The 25,139-nt window shown below is 43.9% G+C and overlaps 1 protein-coding gene across 1 annotated transcript in view; it reads left to right on the top strand.

Annotated features, from left to right (window-relative positions):
* The window catches only part of LOC144015450 (muscarinic acetylcholine receptor M2-like), a 49,010-nt gene extending 24,710 nt beyond the window's left edge, over positions 1-24,300 (top strand). The window contains exons 3-4 of the mRNA XM_077515474.1: positions 22,739-23,611; positions 23,989-24,300. Of these exons, the coding sequence (XP_077371600.1) occupies positions 22,739-23,611; positions 23,989-24,300 (1,185 nt within the window). The remainder of the gene's footprint in view (positions 1-22,738; positions 23,612-23,988) is intronic.
* Positions 24,301-25,139: the final 839 nt, after the last annotated feature.

Genomic DNA, 25,139 nt, shown 5'->3' with positions numbered 1-25,139 from the left:
AACAGTCCCGCGCCCCGCGAAACCGGAAACCGCGCTCCAAAACCGACTACTCGCGTGACGAGAAAGCGGACGGAGAAAAGCAAGCTGACGACCGCCGGCGCTCCAAAGTTGCTAAAGGAAAGCCCGATTCGCGCTATCATCCAAAACGTGATAAAGTCGAACGCGTACCAGCAACCGATTCCTGCCGCGAGTCCCGGAACCGCCAAGCCGACTCCGAGACTGACCACCACGCAGTTGCCAGCGGCATATTGAAGGCACTCCTGAAATTGTCAAAAGACTCGTCAAAAGACCCGCCTTTATGACTAACCGACGGCCGGATGCCCACTGAAGTGACCCACCAGCAGAGGTCACCAGAGGGGCCTCCAGTAGCCGACACTCAGACACCTACTAAACTGCCTTCTGACTCAACAATATTGGTACTGCAGGCTGATCCAAATACAGCAGACCCGCATGTATCGCGATCAACCGATGACGTGAGACCGTTCCAACAGCTTTTAGGTGACCTCACCACCAGGGGGATGGCTCGTAAATTCTATCTGAGCGTCACCCTGGAGCGAGCTCTAACCTACGAAGCCCTTGTAGATCCCGCCGCGGACATCACGGTGATGTCCAACACGGTGTTCGAACAACTCCGCGCCGCGTCACAAGCTAACAGTCGACCGCTCCGCCTACGGCGGTGCCCACTCACCGTTAGCGCTTTCTCACCTACTAACACAAAGCTGGAATCTGTCGCGATGGTACACTGGTCCATTGGCCCCATGGAATTCATCCATCCAGTCTATGTGGGACCCATTGAGTCAGTCCCCCTTCTTATTGGCCAAGACCTGTTGTTCCGCTTCCAACCCATCATAGACTACCAGAGACTCCAGATTTGGGCCCAGGTGCGGCAGGCCCTGCCGACATTTCCTTCGGGCCCTGACCAGGCTCAGCTCTGCACTGTGACTCGGGCGCAGCCACCCCACGGGGAAGCAGATGCCCCCACAGGGAGCTGGGACACGACACAGTCCAAGGCAGGACCCCTCGCGTCCCCGACAAAGGACCGGCTGAGAAGCCACGACACCTTTCTTTGTGACCTTGACCCACCCCCACCTGATGCAGGGTACGCCCCACGCATCATCGGAGGTGTCCACGTGCAAGGTGCACCTGTTCTTGACGCCGTCCTCGCCTTGTGGGCTGACAAATCAGCCATTTCTGCAGCATTCGCTGACAACTTGCGAGATCTCGACCCGAACATTCTTTTCGTCTCCAAGTCTTGCCGGTTTCCGTTGAACACGGAACCTCCTCTTACAATAACTGCAGTGGGCGTGTGCGCCTTAAACCTTCAGTGGAAGCAGCACTCACTGACCCACTACTTCTTGGTTGTCCCGGACGCGCCTCACACCCTTTTTGTGGGTGCAGATTTGCTTGTTCGTCTTGCCGTCCATGTGGACACCATCAACAACGTGCTTTGGTCCCTCACCAACTCGGAACCTCTAGCTTGTGTTCCCAGTCTTCCAAACATGAAGTCCGGACAGACCATCCCAGATGCTTGCGAAGTCTTAAACGAGGATGAAGTGATCGCTCCGGCGACCACGATCAACATTCCGGTTCGCTTGGTGGCACGAGCTAACCAGGTCTTGAATGCTCGCTCCGCTTTCTTTCAACCTTCATCGGAATTCATGAACCTGTCGTTACTCTTGGAGGCCACGCCCATCGTGGACGCCTCTCTCACCACTCTGATCTTGGTTCACAACCCCCTTTCGTACGACGTTCGCATACCAAAAGCGACCCGTCTGGGCCTGCTCATCCGTTCCGACTTCCACGACTTCACTCTAACGGTGCCTGTGGTTGGACACATCCCATCGGACTTGTTCTTGACTGAAGACACCGGTGGCCGAAGACTCACCAGGCCATCTCAGCTTGTTACGGTCAACCCTGCCGGTCCCACCAACGATGAAGACATCGTCCGGGTGGACCTGGGGACAGACCAACAACTGGTGATTTATGCCTTGAGTGCGTTGCCTCCAACGCCCTCTAGCATTCCCTCTGGAAACCCAGAGGAACCTCAACCAACCACGACTCCAAATGGGGATCTTCAACCGTACCCAGAGTTCGAGGAGCACCTCCAAGAAGTTCTGCACCGCGCCGACGCGCTCCGGTCCGAACAGGACCGCGAACGGTTGCGCACCGTGTTAATCAAATACACACCGTCTTTTGCCAAGGACTCCTTGGATTGCGGGTTGACGGCACTACATGTAGTCCGCATCCCGACTCAGCCCGGCGCTCCTCCAACTTTCGTGCGCCAGTACAAGATTCCGATAGCTTCTTACGAACCAGTACAGAAGACTATCGACGCCATGCTGGAAAAGGGCATCATTCGCCCCTGTAACAGCACCTATTCGGCTCCATTGTGGCCAGTCTTGAAGCCAAACGGTACATGGAGACCAACCATTGACTATCGCAAACTGAACCAACAGGTTCCTCTTTCGCGATGGCCCATGACACAACTTGAACAGGAACTTCCCAAGGTTCGAGATGCCAAATTCTTCACCACCATCGATGTGGCTTCGGGGTTCTGGACGATCCCAGTAGATCCCAGGGATCAATACAAGTTGGCATTCACCTTTGGCAACAAACAGTACACTTTCAACCGGTGTCCATTCGGCTACGCCAACTCGCCAGCCGAATTTAACATCTTCCTCAACAAGGCGTGCCCTGACGCCGCTGCCAGGGGCAACCTCATTTATGTCGATGACATTATGATGAGGAGCTCCTCTTTGGATGACCATTTGATGGAAATCGACCACGTTCTTGGACAGCTGTCTTCTGCAGGTGCCAAACTGTCCCTCCTGAAAGGTCAGTGGTGTCGCACGAAGGTCAACTACGTGGGGATCTTGGTTGGGCCGAACGGGATTGAACCACAATCCAGCCGTATTCAAGGCCTTCTTGACATCAGAACCCCCACCGATGTGTCAAAATTGCGCAGCTTCCTTGGCGTGTGCAACTATTCGCGCCAGTTCATTGAACACTTTGCTGACATAGCACGCCCTCTTACTAACCTGCTGAAGAAAGACACGCCCTTCGATTGGGGTGACGAACAAAACAACGCGATGAATATGCTAAAACAAAAGCTGGGCTCCGCTCCCTGTCTCGCGTACCCCGATAGCAACAAGGAATTTTTCTTGGAAGCAGGATTCTCCGACCATTGTTTGAGTGCGGGTCTATACCAAATGTACGACCAGGATAAACGCGTCGTGGCGTACGCCAGTAAAACGTTGAACGGCCCTGAGTTGAAATACTCCGACTGCGAAAAAGCCCTGCTTTCCACAGTATGGGCAATCAAACATTTCTCAAACTACATTGGATGTCAAAAAGTAACGATTGATACTAACCATCATCCGGTTACTTTTCTTAACAACCAACGCATTCGAGATGGTGTCGTAACGAACGCGCGCATTGCCGGCTGGCTTATGGCGTTACAAAGTTACGATGTTCGAGTCCGGTACGCGAAAAACGCAAAGTTACCGCTGGGTACCGATCTAGCGATTTGCCAGAACTGTGTGTCAACTTCCCCGACCCCGCCGACAGACGTCGCCGTGGCACCGATGCCGGAATTCACGCGTCACCGCTATTTTGAGGAACATGTCTGCAAAGACATGCCTACAGCATACGTGGATGGCTGCTCTTACCACCACCAAACCCAGCTGCAGGCTGGGGTGGGCATCGCTTGGGTCGACGACACACCGTGCAAACCACTGCTATTCCAATTGGGCCCCCACTCTTCTCAATATGCGGAAATCGCTGGCATCCTGATTACACTCAAATTAGCAGTTGAACACGGTGTCACGGTGCTGGTTATCTGCACTGACTCAAACTATGCCCGCCTCGCCTTCACCTGTCATCTACCGGTGTGGCGTCGAAATGGTTTCCTTACGTCAGCGAAGAAACCCGTTAAACACCGCGACCTCATTTTGACATGCGACCATTTGGTTTCCTCCAATGATATGCATGTCTATTGGAAAAAGGTCCGGGGACACTCAAAAGTCCCAGGACCTGACAAACATTTTAACGACCTAACGGACACGTTAGCCAAACAAGGGGCCCTCAACGGGACTCCTTGGACATTTGATACAGCTTGGCTGCCCACCCAGCCCACCCTGGAGGTCCACGTTCTCACGCGCCGCCGCGCTGCGGCCGCCGCTGAGTCTCGCGACGCCCCCACACGGACCCCTACGGGGCCCGTGGCGTGCGTACCGCCCGTCCGAACCTCCGACTTGGTCGCCCAACAGGCCGGCGACCCCGCGCTTTTCAAAATAATTCAGCACCTTTCTGATCCTGTCGCCAACCCCGTGTCGCCTGACGCGTTGAGTGACGACAGCGACCTCAAAGACTTGCTCTCCGTGCTGCAAAGGCTGCGTCTCGTTAAAGGCCTTCTGGTTTATGACTCCGCGTCTCCGCCTGCCCTGCGGTTGGTGGTTCCACGGAGCCAAAGGGGGGTCTTGCTAACATACGCCCACGACGCGCCTTATGCAGGCCACCGCGGATTCAAGGCCACTGTCACCGCACTACAACAGGTGGCATACTGGCCGCGCATGCATAATGATGTAGCAACCTACATCAAAGGATGCCTGGTTTGCTGCCAGTTTCAGCCAGCAAACCCGAGTCACCGAGCACCACTCCAACAGAAAGGAGTCAACTTCCCATGGTCTGATCTCCAAATTGATTGGGTGGGACCACTGGTCAGATCTCTGAGAGGGAACAAATACTTTCTTACAGTAGTTTGCGCGTTCACCAAGTGGGTAGAATGCCTGCCTGCTCCAAACGACACCGCACACACCACTGCATGCCTGCTGATGAACCACGTGTTCTCCCGTTTTGGGTTGCCCGCACGGGTTAACTCAGACAGGGGAACCCACTTCACAGCCGAGGTGATGCAACAACTTTGGCAAATGCTCGGAATCAAGGCCCAGTTGCATATTAGCCATCACCCGCAGTCATCAGGACAGGTGGAGCGGACTAATCGCACCGTGGTAAATTTGCTGAAAAAGTTTGTTGTTTCCAACCATCGGGACTGGGACACCCGACTCCCACTGATCCTCATGGCAATTCGAGCCACCCCTCACGAATCCACAGGGGTGGCCCCTTTTGAAATGATGACCGGACGGCGAATGACGCTCCCCCTGCACCTGATGTACCAGCCAGGAGAAACAAACCTAGCCACGGCATACACGGCCTCCCAGTACGTGGAGGACTTGCAAGCCCACCTCCGAGCCACGTTTGCATTTGCTCAACAACGGCTTAAGCAAAGTGCAGAAGGTCAGAAAACCTACTACGATAGGAAAGCCTCACGAACCGAGTTCGAAATAGGTGATCGAGTATGGTACTACTTGTTCGCGCAACCAAATGCTACTACTCCGCGTGCCCAGAGGGGCATCGCCCGAAAATTTCTTCCCCGGTGGTCAGGACCATACGAAATCGTCGACAAACTGTCACCCGTCGCCTATCAAATTAGGATGAATAAAGGACGTCAGGGGGACCAACTGAGGTGGGTCCACCGAAACCAGATCAAAAGTCACTGCGGTTTTGAACGTCTGAGAACGCAATCGAGCGAATCTCAGGACCAGCATACGCGCGAAACTGACAAAGGGGGGTCACTAGCTGACTCCGAGTCGGCGACCCAACCGACACCCGCGACAGATGCGACGAACCTGTCGACTCACCCAGCTGACTATGACGACTAAGAGTACTATACGCGAAAAAAGGGGGAGGGGTTGATACCCCTCTGCACATACTAGACAAAGACAGACTTGTTGACATAGTACCAAGCGAAGCTAACTCGCGTGCTTTTATCTGTTACTAGGAGATGATGCGGACGACGATTCTGATGTTGTGTATGACCGCCGTGGCGAGCCAACCAGGGATGGTTGAACCTGGACCAGCCGCAGGAATTGCCTTGAGAGAACAACCAGGGTTGCTCATGACCAACTGCCGGACTCATACCCAAAGAATATTCGTCAAACTTGACCCACATACAACGTATAGGAAACACTCGGACCATGACGAGAGTGGCACCAGCTGGGCTGGCAAACACTTTGGTATTCGAGCTACGTTCCACGCTGCTGAAGATATTATCCATATGCTACGACAACTCGAGAAATTCGTGGTCACCCAATCCGACCTTAGTGGGGCTCCGAGACGTGAAAAACGATTTATCGGAGGCCTACTCTTGGCGGCCGCGTCAATTGGGAGCCTGTTTAGCATAGGAACATCTACTGTTAACGCCGTTCACTTGAATACTATTCGTAAACAAATTAGCGAACTTCAGGCGGAACTACCAGACATCCGAAGTAATCTGGATCGACAGTCCTCCCAGCTACAAACGCTTGGCGAGACTCTTAAAGGTACGATCCTAGTCCTCAACACACATAGCCTTATGCTGAATCAGACTAAATCGGCCTTGAAATTGCTTGCAACTGTGATTCAAAAAGATATGGCCTACGCTCAAGGCGTGATGATGCTTATGGATGACCTGCTGCGTGAAGTTAGTTCTTCAGTGGACCAGCTCGCTATGGGAAAGGTTCCCCCGTACCTAGTACCGTTGCAATTGGTCCAAGATATTCTTTCTAGAGTTTTAACTAGTCAGGCGACTCCGATTCAAACCCATCTCGCTTTTGCTCTAGGAAGCGCTACCGTATTATATGTTAAACCCCAAGAATATGAAGTAGCTTTTATGATTACTTTGCCGATTATTGATGCACGTAATATCTACCGTCTGAAGGACGTTATTAACGTGGGCGCTTGGAAAGGGGATACTTACGTAAGGGTTGAGACGCCTGAGGTGATTGCCTACCACGATTCGAGTCCGAACCTCTATCTGGCCCCAAATTTGCAGATGTGTACGCGCACTAAAGATATCCATTACCTGTGTCCCAGCAAGCCGTTCCTTCGAGATGTAACGGATGGGATTTGTGGTCTCAAACCTTTGGAGGAGGGATCGAAATGTAGAGCCGAGGCCACGCCTCGATACCAAATGACTACAACCCGCGTGGAAATTGTTGGCTCGAAGTGGCTGGTTAACACCCCAGCCTGGACCGCTACTCTGAGCTATGACCAACATGATACCTCGACTAGAATTAATCTGCCGAATCAAACCATGTGGATCGATGTTCCTCGTGATGCCATTCTGCATGTAGATAATATGGCGCTGTACCATTTGGCACCTGAGACTCATCAAAGCGAAATCGAAGTGTCTGACTTCTTTGATCACGACCAACTTAAATTTGATCCCCAGGTACACGACTTGATTCAAGCTGAGGGAACTCAGGCCATAGACTTGACCGCTGTTGAGAATACCCTACAGGCTATTCGTACCACAGCCCGAGCCCCTCCGCCTTCTTTCTCCCAGTCTTGGTCTACAGCCGATAATGCCCTGATAGCCTTGGTTATTCTCGGGTACCTTATGACTTTTGGTATAGCCTACCTGCTCTATAGGAAGGTGCACCAGCTTAATAGCCAGCTACTAGAGTGCTGCGCCAACCAACCTAAGATCTTTCGCCGTAAACGAACACCCCCAGGGGAGAGCCAATCAGATCCACCAGGTGAGGAGATTCTCCTCGACCTCCAGGTGCCTGAAACAGCACCCCCCTCTTCAAAAGAGAGTTAGGGCCCGTGATATAGCCCCGGGTTTTTTTTTGAGTTTTAGAAGGCGAAAGCCTCTTTTTCGTTCTCTCTCTCTTTTCTTTAATTTGCTGTTCGTTTTCCCCTAGTTACTCATAATATGATACTAGCCTTATAGCCTTAGGAAAAGTTTTCTTCCTTTTCTTTTGTTTGGAATTTCGCGTCTTGCGTCTTTCCCAGGCCCGCGCCTGTTTTGGGACCCGAGTCCCTCAGTTAGCTGACACAGTACCAAGTTAGACACACTGTTAACTGAATACACATAGAGACACATTGAAAACACACAGACGTACCCTGCATACACATAACCAGGCAGAGGTTAGGGAAAAGTGGCACCAGTGGTATGTCTTGAGTGTTGCAGCAGAGCGTGAGTGGGACTCCGGCCGTCTGACCGTGGCCTGGACCCTGGCCACGCATCATCTGGACCCGCCAACCTGGACATCCTGAAGATTCATCCCGCTTGACGAAGGGGGGTCTGTAACAACTATTGCCTAGGTCCATTCCACCCTCTAATTTTTTTTTAGTTTGCTTCTCTTGAAGCAAATTCTCTGCAGTGCATGAATATGCCAATGCCCAGACAGGATCCAGCCTGGTCAGCTCTACAGGTGGTCCTTGCCACCAACAAAACTCTTTTGAAGCCGCTGACCAGGTGACAAAGGAATTTATGCGTCTGCCAAAGGAGTGTATTTCCAGCAGTCTGCTCGGAGCCCGAACAAATGGCTCCAATGGTTTGGAATACACAAATGACCGATCAAAGGAATGTTCATGACTTCTTATCAATCACAAAAGGATACTCTGGCGCCTCGCCCTTCCTGGAACGTCTAGATGGAGCAACAACACCTCCAAGTGGCGAAACTTGGAACTATCCTTAGTGACAATTCACATAAGTAACCGCATTTTACACATTTATATCATGATAATTCTTGACAGACAACTGAACTACGAATGATTCATGTTATATCTTTGTGTGTATGAACATCCTATTTCATGTGTACTCCATAAAGAATGAAAGATGATCAATATCTCTCAGTTCAGTCAGATTAGACAAGTAGAAGTTACCTCACAAGTTAGTTTATGATGCATTAATTACAATGTGTGTTAAACGGGTTGTGTGGGAAAACTGATTTGCCAGACTGACCAAATTTAATGCCAAATTATTAATCTTTTTAATAATTTTCCTCTGAGAGTCTGCGCGGGCGAACAGAAGGGTGTGCCTTCACCCGCTCGCCCCACCCAGAGACTATAAAAACACGAGCAGACCACTGCCCCTCCTCTCCTTTTTTTTGCCCTCCTGCTCTCTTGCCTGTTCCTGCTCTCACAAGCCTCTTCCAAAAACTCTGGCCCGACTTGCAAGTGGGCCAGCCAGGCTGCTCGAACTCTTTTGTCTAAGAAACTTGCAAACCACGTGGCTTTTTCTTTCCTGGCAGGATCCGTTAACGAGATCGGATCCTCGCGCCACGCCACGCCAAAGCAAGTGCAAACTGCAACGCTGACTAAAGACTCTTTCGTTTTTTTTGTTTTTTTGTTCCACTATCGGTGCTCACCCGCCCGACCTTCTCGGTCCCGGGTACACTTGCAACGCACCGCCGGACTCAAGGTTGTGCACCTAAGCCGCGCACCGCACCTGCTACTCGGTGGCGCTCCGCCGCAGTGCCAACGCACCTCCAACGGCTGGCCTTCCCCGTACGCAGGCGCGTACTGACCGAGCTGCAACACCTGAGCTCGGACAGCTGCCCAGCAGAACCAACCTCGGCGAGGATCAACCTCGCCGGATCGCCGACCAATCAAGGGACGAGCCGCGCAACTACGTCAGGCCCCTGGCGCGGCTCCCTCGCTAACCTGTGGAATAAACCTTTTTTTTTCCTTGCATTTTTCAACGAACATTGACTCTTTTTTTCCCCCTTGTCAAAAAGGCCGCCACTTCTGTTCGTTGCTACGCAACTCCAGGGCTCGTAAGTGCGCTTGATTTCTACCTCGGCGTATCCACTGTGTGCCACTTACGTTTGAAACATCACAAATCTGGCAGGTCAAATTTTCTCTTTTCCCTGTTTCTTTATTCATTCGCATTCCTTCCTTATTTTCATTCGCTTTATTTTATTTCTTTTCTTCTGACGGTAGAATAGTTAGATAGGCAGTATTTTGATTCTGTAGTGTAGCAATCGTGAATAAATGCATGTTTTATAAACTTTATTCCGCCTAAGTCATCTGTGTTTCCGAGTGGATTATTATTCTTTTGTTAGTACAACGAACCACTGAATATCGAGTGTGGCGACTTTAGATTATCAATGACTGATGAAAGAAGGATTTTGGTCGTTGTTTGCTCCTGTTAATACAAAGCAAAACAAACGTGGTGCCCCAGAGGTTATTGAGGTAAATACAATTTACCTCTGTAACGTCCAGATTATTAATTCGTCCAAAAGACGACCCAATTATCGCTACACTTAATATCCGTTTATGTAATTGCCACGGACATATGTGCAATGTACAGTCGGCGGTGGGCTTTGAACCTGCAACCTCCTGTTACTGTACATGCACTCTCCCAACTGCGCCACGAAGCAATATCTGAAAGCAAGTCAAGATGGTCTGTTGTATGTATGGAAGTGGGCGTGGAAAATGGGACTTAGAAAAAGTTCAGTGTCAGTTCCATTAAAACTGAATGGGGAAAAGTAGATCTTTAACATTAAATTACGCGAGTACTGTAAGTAATATGAAGTCAAATGATAAATACCCCGAAAGGCGTGAATTTTGTCAGCAAGTTGAAATTTGAACGGTGTAAATCGGAAGTATAATGTAGGAGTAGTTTGATTGCAAAAAGTGTTGAGAATAAAATGCTATAAAATGCTTTCAGCATCCCACAATAAGTATAATAATAATAAAGGTTAGAAACAACATATGCTTTCAGCATCCCACAATAATAATAACTAGACTAAGCAATTTCTGGAGAAATTGCGTGGGAATGCTGAAAGCTGAATGCTAATAGCTGAATGCTAAGCTGAATGCTAATACTTGAATACTAATGAAGGGAACAAAGAAACTGTGAAAATTACAAAGTAATTACCTATTAATTACTAGTAATAGTAGTAGTAGTCGTAGAAACAGTAGTAGTATTACTCGTAATTATTAAGTAGTAGTAACTTATAGTTATGATTGTGACATTTTATGTAATTGTAGTGAACAACAAATATAAAACAAAACAAAACAAAAAATGAGTACAATACTGTATGTGTTCATGCAATCTACTACAAAATTGAGCCAAAATGAAACTAAACTAATAGATCGATATTTTAGTGCCAGTATCGATCCGGTATCGAGACTGTCTGCGTATCAATAATATCGATATTTGGATCGATCCACCCACCACTATTATGCAGTGGGCTTTATATGCAGATAGTTGTCAGTAATGATCAGTAATCTGATGCTGAATACAAGCCGAATAGGGACACGTGCATTTACCATTTAATTTTCGATATGATAGTCAGTTGGTTTAAATTTATATCGCTTAGCATATATGTGATTTAATGGGAAAATAATGGATGTGAAACAATCTGACAATGATTAATATTCAATATTATATTTGTACCTACAAGTTGGCCAAGCGGGGGTTTGAACCCACATCTTCCAATGTGTTATGCAAGTGCTCAAACCTCTGACCTAACTTGTCAGGCTCAAAGTCGTGGCTTATGGTGTAGTCATATTTAAAAGTGACATCTGATGCTGAACTGAATGGGGGGGGGGGGGGGGGGGGGCAAAAAGAGCTTGTCTGCAACATGGCCTTGGCTGATTGCTCATTATTCATTGATTGATTGAATTCTTCTTCTTCTTCTTCTTCTTATTATTATTATTATTATTATTATTATTATTATTATTACTTTTATTACTAATTCAATCTCTGGTGTAATAGCCTTATTTATTGATTGATTGAATTATTTTTTATTTTATTATCTGTTCTTATTGTTGCTGGACATGTAAATTTCCCAGAGGGAGCCATCCCAGAGGGAATTCTAAGTCTCTGCTGCCACCTGCTGTCCGTTTTTGAAACATGGAACCTAATAATTACCATTGCTTAAAGCCATCTCTTTATGTCAAGCTGCTTGTTAAAGCTTCCCCTCTGATCTTGTTTATATAATAATAATAATAATAATAATAATAATAATCATAATCATAATCATAATCAGAATCAGAATCAGAATCATAAAACAACATCTACACGTGTTTGGGAGTGAAATGCAAAGTATTCAAAGTTTTTGGGTTTGAATGTGAATTGCTCATTTAAAACTTTTTCACTCATAAAATGGTCAAACAAAAACACTATTGTGAAGATATTTTGTGAAATTAATACAAAGAGCGACTTTAAAGAATTACACAATGACGACTATATGAAATCAAAGTTGTGCTAAAACATTTCCCAAGCAGGGATTGAACCATGATCTCCCGCAGGCCAATCCATTGCTTTAATCACTCAGCTATCACAGACATGTCGGTATCGGTATCATTCTGCTTCCTGACTCTGATTGAGAAGGACGCAACTCATCGCTCTGCGATTCACTCCCTGCGGCGCAGCTGTAACAACAACTCTTTTGTTCTTACAACATGCCTAGTGGGAAAAGAACGGAAGAAATTGAGGAGCTAAAGACTATTATCCAAAAAATTGAGAAAACCATGGAAAAAATGGATAAAACCATAAAGGAATCTAACCAGAAACTGCTGGAAGAGGTGATACAACTGCGGGATGTGGTTCAAGCCCAGAAGGAGGAGATGAAAAAGAAAGACCTGCAAATTGTCATCTTGCAGGATCAGGTAGATGAGCTTGATCAAAAATCTCGTATCAACGATGTCATTATCACCGGCATTAAAGTCAGGCCGCGCACGTATGCACAAGCCGCGGCCAGAAGAAGTGATGAGGACTCTGATCTAAATCCTGAAAATGAATCAGTGGAGCAACAGGTGATAACCAAACTTCGGGAATTTGAAATAATGGTGGAATCGCAGCATATCCAAGAGTGTTACACAATTCCATCTGGAGGGAGAAAACCATCAATGGTCTTCATGAAACTCACAGACAGAAAAAGCAAGATCGCACTCCTCAAGCAAGGCCCAAAACTGAAAGGCATGAATGTCTTTCTAAATGAAAAATTGACCAAATAGAATGCTGAAATCGCAAGAAAGGCACGTCAACTGAAGAAAGATGGGAAAATTATGGCAACTTGGACCGCCAACTGCAAAGTCCTAATCAAGACACAAGGGAGCTCACCAGAGGAGATCAAAACCAGGGTTATCAAGAGATTACAGGAGCTGGAAGTCTATGATAATTAAACATGTCCCAAACAACTGACCCTATATCACCAAACTACACAGACTTTGATGATCAATTTGTGGAATATGCCTTGAATGATCCAAATGGAATATTTGACCCTGACATAAACTTCTACAACAACAAACCGGACAAGTGCCACTACTACACTGATGAACAATTCAACAAATCTATTAATCTTATTGGTAAGCTCTCAATAATTCATTTCAACAGCAGGAGCCTATACACAAACTTTGGACATATTAAAGAATACCTGCAGAAGTTCAACAATAAAATAAATATTATTGCCATCTCAGAAACATGGATGAAAGAAAACAAGGACTTGGATATTGATTTACCTGGATATAATATGGTATGTACAAATCGAATCGGTAAAGGGGGTGGAGGGGTGGCCTTGTTTGTGGATAGCAACATTAAGTTTGATATTTTGCATAATAAGTCGATACAGGTTGACAATCTCATGGAATGTATTACGATTGAAATTAATGTGATAAAAGGTAAAAATATAATTGTAAGCTGTATCTATCGCACACCGGACTCTAAGGTGGAAATGTTTACTGAATGTGTGCAAAAACTTTTGTCAACAATCCACAACAAACAAATATTCTTCTGTGATGACATAAATATAGATATGTTAAACCCCAACAAAAATATATATATTGAAGACTTCACTGATACAATGTACTCACTAGGTCTGCATCCATTAATTACATGCCCTACAAGAATCACGACCCATAGTGCTACTCTAATAGATAATATCTATACAAATATTTTGTTAAATGAGATCAAAAGTGGTATACTGATTAACGATAGAACGGATCATCTTCCAATATTTGCTAATTATACATGGCATCAAAATGGTACTAGACAAGTTCAAGCTATATACAAAAGATTTAGGACAGAGGAGAATATTATTTCATTAAGGAATGAACTGTTGACTCAAAACTGGAGTTGTGTTTATGATGCAATGAATGTGAATATGGCCTATGGCTACTTTATAAACAAGCTTGAACAATTGTATGATAAACACTGTCCAGTAAAGAAGGTTTATCTGAAACAACATTTACAATCTAAACCATGGTTGAGTAAGTCATTAATAAATGCTTGTAGAAAAAAGAATAATTTATACAAGATATTTATTAATCAAAGAACTAAACAGGCAGAGGACAGATATAAAAGATATAGAAATAAGCTAAATTCTATTTTAAGGGACTGTAAAAAACAGTATTATACTAAATTATTAGATGAAAACAAAAACTTTACTTGTAAATTATGGGACATTATGAATGAAGTTATAAGAAAGAATAAAAAGGATAAACCTTATCCTGAATATTTTAATGTTAATAATAAAAAAGTAGTGAATACAGAAGTTATTGCAAACAATTTTAATGAGTTTTTTGTAACTGTAGGAGCTGATCTCGCCAAGAAAATTCCAGAATCCTCCTCTCACTATGATAATAGTTATACAGGAAACCTACACTCCATGTTTTTGGAGCCAGTCATGGACACCGAGATAAGACACCTGGTTGCCAAATGCACAGCAAAAAACTCATGTGACACAAACGGTTTTGATATGAAGTTAATCAAGAATATAATAAATCCTACATCCTAATAATATAAAATCCCCATAATAAATCCTACATCCACTAACTTATATATGTAATTTATCATTTCAGACTGGGATATTCACAGATGAAATTAAAATTGCAAAAATTATTCCTATATATAAAACTGGTGATGTTCATGATTATGGTAACTATAGACCCATCTCAATTTTGCCACAGTTGTCTAAAATATTAGAAAAACTCTTCAATAATAGACTCGATAAATTTATAACTAAACATAAATTGTTAGATGATAGTCAATATGGTTTTAGAAAAGAACATTATACTGCCCAAGCCCTGACTGAATCCATGGAAATAATCACAGATGCTATTGATCGAAAATGATATACCATTGGAATATTTCTTGACTTAAAAAAAGCGTTTGACACTGTAAATCACACAATATTATTAAATAAATTAGAGAGAATGGGGATCAGGGGCACTGTATTAGATTGGTTACGAAGTTATCTAACTAAAAGATATCAGTATGTGACATTAGGAGGGAGTACTTCTAATAAAATGGAAGTTTTATGTGGTGTACCTGGGGGCTCGGTTTTGGGCCCTAAATTGTTTATACTGTATATAAATGATATATGCAAAGTCTCTACTGTGTTAAAGATGGTACTCTTTGCTGATGATACAAACATTTTCTGTACAGGTGAGGATATACAGAAGCTAGTGCAAATAATAGAGGAATTATATAAACTACAACAATGGCTTAATGCAAATAAATTGTCTATTAATCTCAACAAGACTAAATTTATGATATTTGGTAAAAAAGGAACTAAAGAAAATATCAGCATACAAATTTCTAATGTAAATATTGAACGGGTAAGCCAACACAATGTGTTGGGAATAATTATTGACAAGATGCTTACATGGATTCCTCAGATAACACAGTTAAAAAAAAAAAAAAAAACTGGCAAGAAGTATATCCATCCTCTACAGAACCCCAAAAATATTGAGTCAAAAGGCACTCCAAATAATCTATAGTGCATTGATCCAGCCTTACTTGACTTACTGTGTTGAAATTTGGGGAAACACTTACAAAAGTCGATTGCAGCCGTTGATGGTATTACAGAAAAGAGCAGTAAGAATTATTCATAGTGCTCCATATAATGCACACACACACACAAATTGTTTATTGAAGCTAAACTATTGAAATTATTTGATTTAATAAACTATAGAACCATTCAGATAATGTTTAAGGCGGCCAGACATTGTCTCCCTTACAACTTGCAAAAATGCTTCCAGGCCAAGGAATCGAAATATGATTTGAGAGAGAAACTTGTGTTTGTACAGAGATGTGTTAGAACTACACGTCATTTTCGATCTCCTGTAATGGTGTAAAATTATGGAATTCACTAGATTGGGGACTAACTGGAACACAGACACTAGCTGGATTTAAGAAAAAATATAAAGAATTGGTATTATTTAGTTACAGTGAAGAAAATGTTTAACCTGTCTTTTGTTCAATTTATATGTGGGAGAGCAATAACTTGTGTTATCAACAAGGAGGGAGCTTAAACACAGAAATGTAAACACGTCTGTCTATGTTATTGAAGCGCAAGGACAGTTCATCTTGAATCATTTGAAAACAGCATCTGTGCTGAGTGTTGAGAAAAGGACACTCTGCTACAAAAACTTTCGACAAATCAGTATGGATCTAATTAGCTGGTCTCTAAGTGCGTGTGAAAAAATCTTTTCTATGATGAGACCTGGACCTACTCAGTGTTCATGTCCAAGTGGAACTCACATGTCTGGATATGCTGAAGATTCCTGGGCTAAGTGGAGACCATTGTGTCTGACTTCTCTGGACGTTGAAGATGTGAGGACGTATACCTGCTTGCTGTGCTGGTGGTTATACTGATGCTGCTGGCTGTTTCGTACGATACGAAAAATGTATGATCGCCAGAAGAATGCAGAGGAAATGGCTGTGGCCACCCTGAGAGCCATCACTGGCGTGCAAACCGGCCGAACTAAGGCCTGTGATGACACTTTGGTGAAAAACGACCTTGCAGCACTCAACCTTGCCATGAACAGAATGAGGAGAGACATGGCCACATGGTTGCTTGAACTGGAGAAAAAAGTCGGACTGGAGATTGCGAGGAACCGAAATCGTGATGAAGATGGATCTGACTGAAGGAGGGGTCGGACACATGGCTTTCACTATGCCCAGTTATCTAAAGCTACTGGACTGTGACAATCTACATGGTACTAATCAACAAGTGATCAACAAACTATTGGAACGAATCTACTGTCATGAACTACATGCGATCAAATCACTGGTGAAGATGAACTGATTGAAATTTCAATAATCCATTTGCCTGAATCAAAAGTCTCCGAATGTAATCAACTGGATAACTAATTTCATGGACTCGATGAATTGTAGTGAAATTTTATCATCTCTGCTGATTTTTAACTATAGCTGTTTGATTTTTTTTGCGTCCTAGTATAGTATGGGGGCGGGAATTTATAAGCTTTATGCTTCTTCCTGCCAGCCCTTTTTCTTTTCAGTTATTATACGTTAAAATTGTATGATGAAATGTTTGATTGTCTCAATGCTTTCCGAAAGGAAAAATGAACAAATAAATCAATCAATCAATCTGTATCCAATGTGTTAACCAAGTACTCAAACATCTGACCTAACGGCAACGTACACGTGTATGGGAGTGTAATATTAAAATATGGATTAATTTTGAAGAAATAGTTTGTCAAATGACATTTAACGAAATAAATGTTAACTTGTTGTATTATGTGTTTAATCATGTCAGTATAATGCATTTCCTGGTATGATAGAAAATGGCTGTTGTCAAGAGATTTCAGTTTTAACTTAAAAAAAAATAAAATAAAAAACTTAAGTGACCTGACCGACGGTATCGTACCGATGACCTCATGGCTGCTGTCTCAGCATGCTATCCACCGACCCACAGAGGAAGGATACAGAGCTTGGCTCCAATTTTGTAGTAAGAAAATTATTCACGGAGGGCTTGCCCACGTTTTTATTTATATAGCGCTTTCAAACATCCTGAGCTGTCACAAAGCGCTTTACAGAAACACAAAAAAACAAACATAACATAATAACATAAAACATTAACACCAATACAATACAGTCACAACAAATCAACATTCTTCTATTCCTACATATATAACAAATAAGTTAAATGTCAAATAACATTTAATCAAATGGATGTAAAATAACTTCAATCACGATTTCTGAAATTTTATTAGGGAAAAAAAAAAATCCATAGCAGGAGTCGAACCACTGACCATTAGCTCATGAAGCCAATGTTTTACCGCTCAACCACACAACCAGACGCTGAGCATCAGAGTGAATTGGCGTATTTGTAATTTAAAGTGTCACCTGATGCTGAAAGCCATCAGCGCTGATGTGTTTGATCATGTCAGTATAACCCATTTCCTGGTATGGTAGTCAGTTGGTATACTTAATATCCGTTTACATAATTGTGACAGACACATGTGCAATGTACAGTTGGCGGTGGGCTTTGAACCTGCGACCTCCTGCTTACTGTACATGCACTCTCCCAACTGCGCCACTAAGCAGTATCAGAAAGCCGGTCAAGATGGTCTGTTGTATAGGGGTGGGACAAAAAACCGATTCGACCGAACCATCGGTCGTTAAGGGGAGCTAAACGGCCGTATCGGTAGCAGACTTGTCAACCGATACAAAATCCGCCGGGAATCATTAGATACATTGCTTGTAAAGCTGTGGACCGGATATCGCGTTGCTGTGAATCGGTTGCGAGTGAGGCTTTATGGTTTTCATAACAATAGCAAGAGTTCTGCACCGTGCTCTACTTGTTTTGTTTACATTTCAGTAGCATCAGTATTCAAGCTACTTCCGTGTTTACAGAGAGCTAGCAAAGTCGCGCTCAGAGACGCTTCATTCCCCGGATGTTGTAAACAGAATGCAAAGACGTTACGCACCTTTTTTGGGGGGTAGGGGGGGCCGCCTACCGTCAACGGCGTGCTCGCGATACGGCACGCGCGCAGTTGCGCACAACGAGTGACAACATGCACTGGAGACAGTTAGGAGAAGCCGGTGCCGTACATCTCGGTATTTCCCATGGCTATCGAGTCCTCTCGGTGCACTCGGGGCCGGCGTTGGTACTGCGCGCGAGCCAAAAAGAATAACTCCCGTGACGATCCAATGCATGGATTCAAACGACACAGGTATGTCCCACAGCCAACACACCAGCTATGCTAAAAGCACACTGCAAGTATCTCATTTATCAGTTTGTGGCTCCCTGTCAATGTACACAACTAGCATGAGCAGCAGGGAACTGAGACGTGCCCGCAATTACGTCATCAAACTCAAAATGAACGACAGCCCAGAAAACAAAACAAACAGTAGTGATTCCGTGGTCATCATGTGTCTCAGATTAAAAAAACAAAAAAGATATCATACTTTAACCAAAAATGAATGTGATGGCAAAGAAAAACAAAAATTGTTAAAAACAAAAATTGTTGATAAAAAGGTTAGGGCACTTTTGGAAATATTTTTGGATATATTAAGTTGTTAAAATGTGTTTGATAGATTTATTGTTCCATAAGGTGGCTTCATATTTATTTTGGCTGGACGGTAGGTTTATTTCATGTTTCTGAAATACTTCACAATGTGCACATATTCTGTTTAATTGTGTTGGTGTCTGTCTAAAGGTTAAATATTTATATTTCAAATTGAATTATCAGCCTTTTGTTTTCCTGATTCTTATTTTTAATTTAAAAAAACTAAACAAAAAACAATTATAACTGTCAATAACAACTAATAAATATTTAAACTGATACATTTTTCAGTCATATCGCCCAGCCCTTTGTTGCGTTGCGGTCCATTTAAATAATTGATTCAATATATAAAAATATAGAAGACATTGTTGTTGTTCTTTTTTAACACATTTGTAGATACTGTAAAAATTTGTGGTGTTTTAAGATTAATGTTTAGAAGCAACAAATGTCACTATAAGTTTTGAATATTGAAATTAATCGTATCGAATCGAAAATTGTATCGTTCCCAAACTTAATCGAACCGTATCGAACCGTTCTGTTCTGAAAGATAATCGTTTTTCAATCGAATCGCAACTTGTGTATCGAGATACATATCGAATCGGCCTCATGTCAGAGATTCCCACCCCTACTGTTGTATGTATGGAAGTGGGCGTGGAAAATGTGACTTAGAAAAAATTCAGTGTCAGTCCCATTAAAACTGAATGGGGAAAAGTTTATCTTTAACATTACATTATGCGAGTACTTTAAGTAATATGGAGTCAAACAATAAATACCCCGAAAGGCGTAAATGTTGTCAGCAAGTTGAAATTAAATCGGAAGTATTATGTAGGAGTAGTTTGATTGCAAAAAGTGTTGAGAATAAAATGCGATAATAAGTATAATAATAATAATAATAATCATAATCATAATTATAATAAAGGTTAGAAACAACATATTTCAGCATTCCCACAATTACAAGTTACTATTTAATAATTACTAATAATACTACTACTATTTCTACTATTACTATCACTAGTAATTAAGAGTTAATTACTTTGTAACTTTCACTTAATTTATCTTTCAATTTCCTTCATTCGCATTTAGCTATTAGCATTCAGCTTAGCATTCAGCTTTCAACATTCCCACGCAATTTCTGCAGAAATTGCACTTAGTCTAGTTTTGATTGAACTACATTTTTTCCCTCTGAATACTCAAACACCACTACAAAATGGTGTAACCTCTATATAATTCACTATATTGAGTATCATGTGGACATTCGGATACAGCCAAAGATTCCTTGTAAATGGAGCACGTGCAGAATGTCAACAAATGTTAATTTAAATGGAGTTATTTCTAGATACATTTATACTGTACGGCCAAGTATTCGGGTTAGAAAAAGGGTTTCAAAAACCTGAATAAGAGCATGTATGGGTTTTTGCATGTGTTTACATGGACTTACATGGCCCTGTATATCATATTTGGGTTGGGTTTTAAAAGGGTCATTGACTGCTTGTATGTAATGTGTCTACTTTCAAAAGATCCCTTTTGGACACAAAAATTTGCTCAAAGACTTCATGAATAGTGACTGACAAGCTAGCCAATGGCAGCCCAGTCAGTCTGTCAAACAGAAATGCAAGCCAAAGCACTGAGAAAGAATGCATGACTAATGAAGTTGTGAAGTTTATTAGGATTTAATACTAGGTGTACATCATGTTCACATTGCAAACCACTATGGACATACACTGATTGTCATGGATTACTAGACAGATAAGAAAATAAATAAATAAATAACTCACGCAGCATTGACATTAACTTACCTATTGAAATGTAAATAACTGCCGGTGTTCCGTTTCCATAGGAAGTAAATTTACTTCTAATGAAGTGCTTTTGACTGGCTCTTCACATATTCAAACTACATATATAGGGAACAATGATTAAATCGTCATTCAAGCCATTTTTCTAAATTGGTTTGTCTTGGTAAAAGGAAATGGAAGAGTTTGTTGACTTTAAAGGCCTCAGTATGCTTCTGCGAGAGGCTCGCGCGGAGGTGTTATTAGGCTTTACGGCGTAGCTCCGCTCGTGCGTTTGCCTTCCGACTTGTGCGCAATACACATCTGTGTCTGCTGGAGTTTCACACTAAGTCCCGCTGTCGCTATGGCTGGGACGCCACAGAGTGGCGATTCCTCTGCATTTTATGACGAATTCCGAAAGTTCAATTTAATTCAGAAACACGAAACAAAGTCGGGGGGAGAGTAAGTTCATCACCGTGGCTATTAATTATTGCCAATTTGCACCGATCTCGGCCGTAAACTCGCCAAAACACAACAGCCATGCGCTTAGCGAACACAGTTTTTTTTTTTTTTTTTAAGTTATTGTTGTTTTCCGCCTCTCGTCCCAGGCACATATCCACATGCACAGCCGTGGTCTCCGAGCAGGAAGTCGATTTGCGCCGCCAGTTGCCTTCACGGAAACTATCTGGGCGGGGGGCGGGGAGAGAGAGAGAGAAAAAAAGAAAAAACGCCATCGAACGGACCAATCAGAAGTGAGCTACGCCCCGCCATCTACGGCGTTCAAGGATTGGCGACGTGTGCACCGCAGCCGGCTACGAGCGACGCGGCACTTAAAATTCATGGCTCGCGTCGATCATGTGACCTACGGCGTTCATCAACGCGAGAGCAAACGTGGAGGCATAATTCGGCTTAAGAATGCTTGAGCATTTGTCACCCAATAAAAATACCCCCCACCCTCCGCCCCGAGTAACAATTTGCTTGCTCCTTTTCCATTTAAAGGTCCCCTGAAATGAAATGTTCACTTTTTTAGGTTTTTGCTCATAAATATGCCTTACCATAGCCTGACTAAGTTCCCAAAGCATTGAGATAAACGACCCATGTTTCCCTTTCCTATGGGCGTTTGTATCAAAGTAGCTCAAACAGCACTCTTATATGGGCTGTTTTAGCAGTTCGGTTTTACATCTCACTAACCCCAACTTTTTCGGTTTTGGGATCTGACAACAGTGGCAATTTGCCGGTCCAGTTTAAGGTCACTGTCCATCTTGACACCCAGGTCTGAGGCTGTTGGTTTCAGATACCAACTCTCTATGGAACATCAACTAACACTGTCCAAGTAAGTCATTTTTTGAAGTAATTTCTTTCAGTATGTGATAGCCTTCTTGAGTCGTTAGCTTCGCAGCTACCAAAAAAAAAAAAAAAAAAAGACAATTGCCAACTAACCATTCAGATTCGTTCTGCTGCTGTAGCCGTCTGGTTCCTTCTGCTGGGTCGGAATAAGGATCGAATTTAAATGGACGTACTGTCTGTAGAGCCATTTTTGTCAACTCACATCGGTAACACATGTAGCATAACTTGGATGCCATGATGAAGGTGATGACGTTTTGTCCCGAGGCAATCACCAATTGCTCCCATGCAAGTCAAAGTAACCCTAATACATACATGTTTTGATACAGTATTAGGGCATCTAGAGGATGGTTGGTGTTATTGCTGCAAAGATCATTTCAGGGGGTCTTTAATTTCTTTTGTGAGGTCTGCCATACTGGATAAGTAATTAGACAACAAATGTCCATGCATGTAATCTAATAGAAGGGGGGACATGCATCACACAAAAAAGATTAGTATCTGATAGCCTGCTCCATGTGGTTTCTTCAAAGGTAAACAGGAACCTGCAGACCATCAACAACTACTTTCTGTTCAGTTTGGCCTGTGCAGACTTTATTATTGGCGTCGGTTCCATGAACCTGTACACTGTCTACATCGTGATTGGATATTGGCCTTTGGGAGCGGTTGTGTGCGACCTGTGGCTGACGGTGGACTACGTGGTCAGCAACGCCTCAGTCATGAACCTCCTGATCATCAGCTTTGATCGTTACTTCTGTGTCACCAAGCCTCTGAGCTACCCGGCGCACCGTAGCACGAAGATGGCTGGTCTGATGATCGCTGCCGCCTGGGTGCTGTCCTTCATCTTGTGGGCGCCCGCGATTTTGTTCTGGCAGTTCATTGTGGGTAGGAGAACGGTTCCGCCAGGGGAGTGCTACATCCAGTTCTTCTCCAACCCGGCGGTTACGTTTGGCACGGCCATTGCGGCCTTCTACCTACCCGTGGCCATCATGATCTACCTCTACTGGCACATCTCCAGGGCCAGCCGTAGCCACATGCAGAGAGACAGCAGGAAGACGTCCGGCACCAGTACTGTTGAAGCTCACTCTCACGGTCAGGAAGATACAGGTGAGAACCAGATCCAGAACAACTGCCTTCAGAAGATGAGGGAGCAGCTCAGGGTGGCTGCTCAGAGCAAGGAGAAGGAAACACTGCAGAAGCAGAATGGAAATGCTCCTTGTAAGGAAGGCAAACCCGAGCAGGTGGACCCAGAGGCAGAGAGCGTCCAACCCTCCACATCTACGGAGAACGAGGTCCCCGTTTCAGTACTGAGGGGACTGAATGCCATAAGAAAGATGACCCAAACAGAGCCAGCTTCCAGGGCCACATCCTTGACCGACTGTCAAGCCACAAGGACAGAGCTTAAGGTAAATAACTTCACTCCACTGTGTCAGCATACACAATTTCATTTACTCAGGGTATGATCACTGTCGTACAGGGTTGTCCAAATTACAGCACAGTAGCCGTTGTCCATTAGTTTTAACGCGGGGTGTCATTTCTTAAGATTAACAGGTATCACTTGCCGACTTACTTCAACTCTGGGTCGCTCCATACCAAATCACCTAGTGGGTTTAACCTAGCAGATATTGATTTTGATGAAATTTGAAATGTCATTTTTGAAAAACTTCAAGGGATTCACTCTTTGCCTGTGGGAGCTGCGGTTTGCCTGGTTTATAGGCCAGCAGACAAGGCCCTGTTGTTGTGACCGTCTCCCACTGATGCAACACTATCTGTTTTCCTCCAGGTGACAAAGCAGAGCATGGTAGCCAAGTGGCGCAAGAAAAGCACGTCCTCGCGGGAGAAGAAGGTGACGCGCACCATCATGGCCATCCTTGTGGCCTTTGTGGTAACGTGGACGCCATACAACGTGATGGTGCTGATCAACACCTTCTGCTCCGTCTGCATCCCCAATGCTCTGTGGACCATTGGTTACTGGCTGTGCTACATCAACAGCACCATCAACCCCGCCTGCTATGCCCTCTGCAACACCACCTTCAAAAACACTTTCAAGCACCTACTGCTATGCCAGTACAAGAACATACGAGCAATGCGGTGAGGCTGCTATCAACGCAGACTCAGTGCATAAAATTTACACTCAATTCTGAACTGTTGTTGACTTAAAGTGTGCCAATTTAGGAGTTCTTTTGGTTGTATATCAGCAATATCTGGAATATCTTTAGGTGTCCCACAGGGATCATTAACAGGGCCCCATTGAATGGAGAAGTGGTATAAATACAAGTTCTGCAATTCATAGGAAAACCAACTAAACATGACCAGTCTTATTACATAAGTGCAGCAAATCTTGACTTTGGGGCTATCTATTACAGCCAATAATAATGCCCCGACGGGAGTGAAACTCCACTCCCGTGTCGCCCTAGTATGCAGTGTGCATGTCTGGAGCCAGCCAGGACGCACACACATGTGGGGGAATCGAGGGGAAGGAGGAGAGAAAGAGCGGCAGTAGGATACTACATAGTCAAAATAAATATATATATATTTTCTACAGAAACAAATATTTGACAATATGAGTCTGATACTTTCTGTTGGGGTTTAGCATATGGCACCAACAGACTTTTTTTGTAGGTCGTGTGCTGTTACATATGTGTCCAAATTTTCATAGCTCTAGGTTAAGCGTGAAACCGGCAATGCTTTGTTCAGTAGTAATTTTGAAACTCAAAATTTGATGGACCGCCTGTCCTATAGTATGTCGAAAACTTTTGATTTTTTTTTTTTTTTCACCCTCATGTTGTTTCAGGTGTTGAGATGGTACTGCCCAAGTTTGAAGTCAGTCGGGTTAACCGTGTAGGACTAGGGGGCAAAAGTATGACCCCTGTAAATGTGCAAAAATGGGCCAAAATTGCACATTCAAATACAGTAAAACCTCCGCTGACGAAC

The sequence above is a fragment of the Festucalex cinctus genome, chromosome 3 (genome assembly GCF_051991245.1).
Source record: "Festucalex cinctus isolate MCC-2025b chromosome 3, RoL_Fcin_1.0, whole genome shotgun sequence".
Taxonomy (NCBI): domain Eukaryota; kingdom Metazoa; phylum Chordata; class Actinopteri; order Syngnathiformes; family Syngnathidae; genus Festucalex; species Festucalex cinctus.
This window is presented reverse-complemented; position numbering and strand designations above follow the sequence as displayed.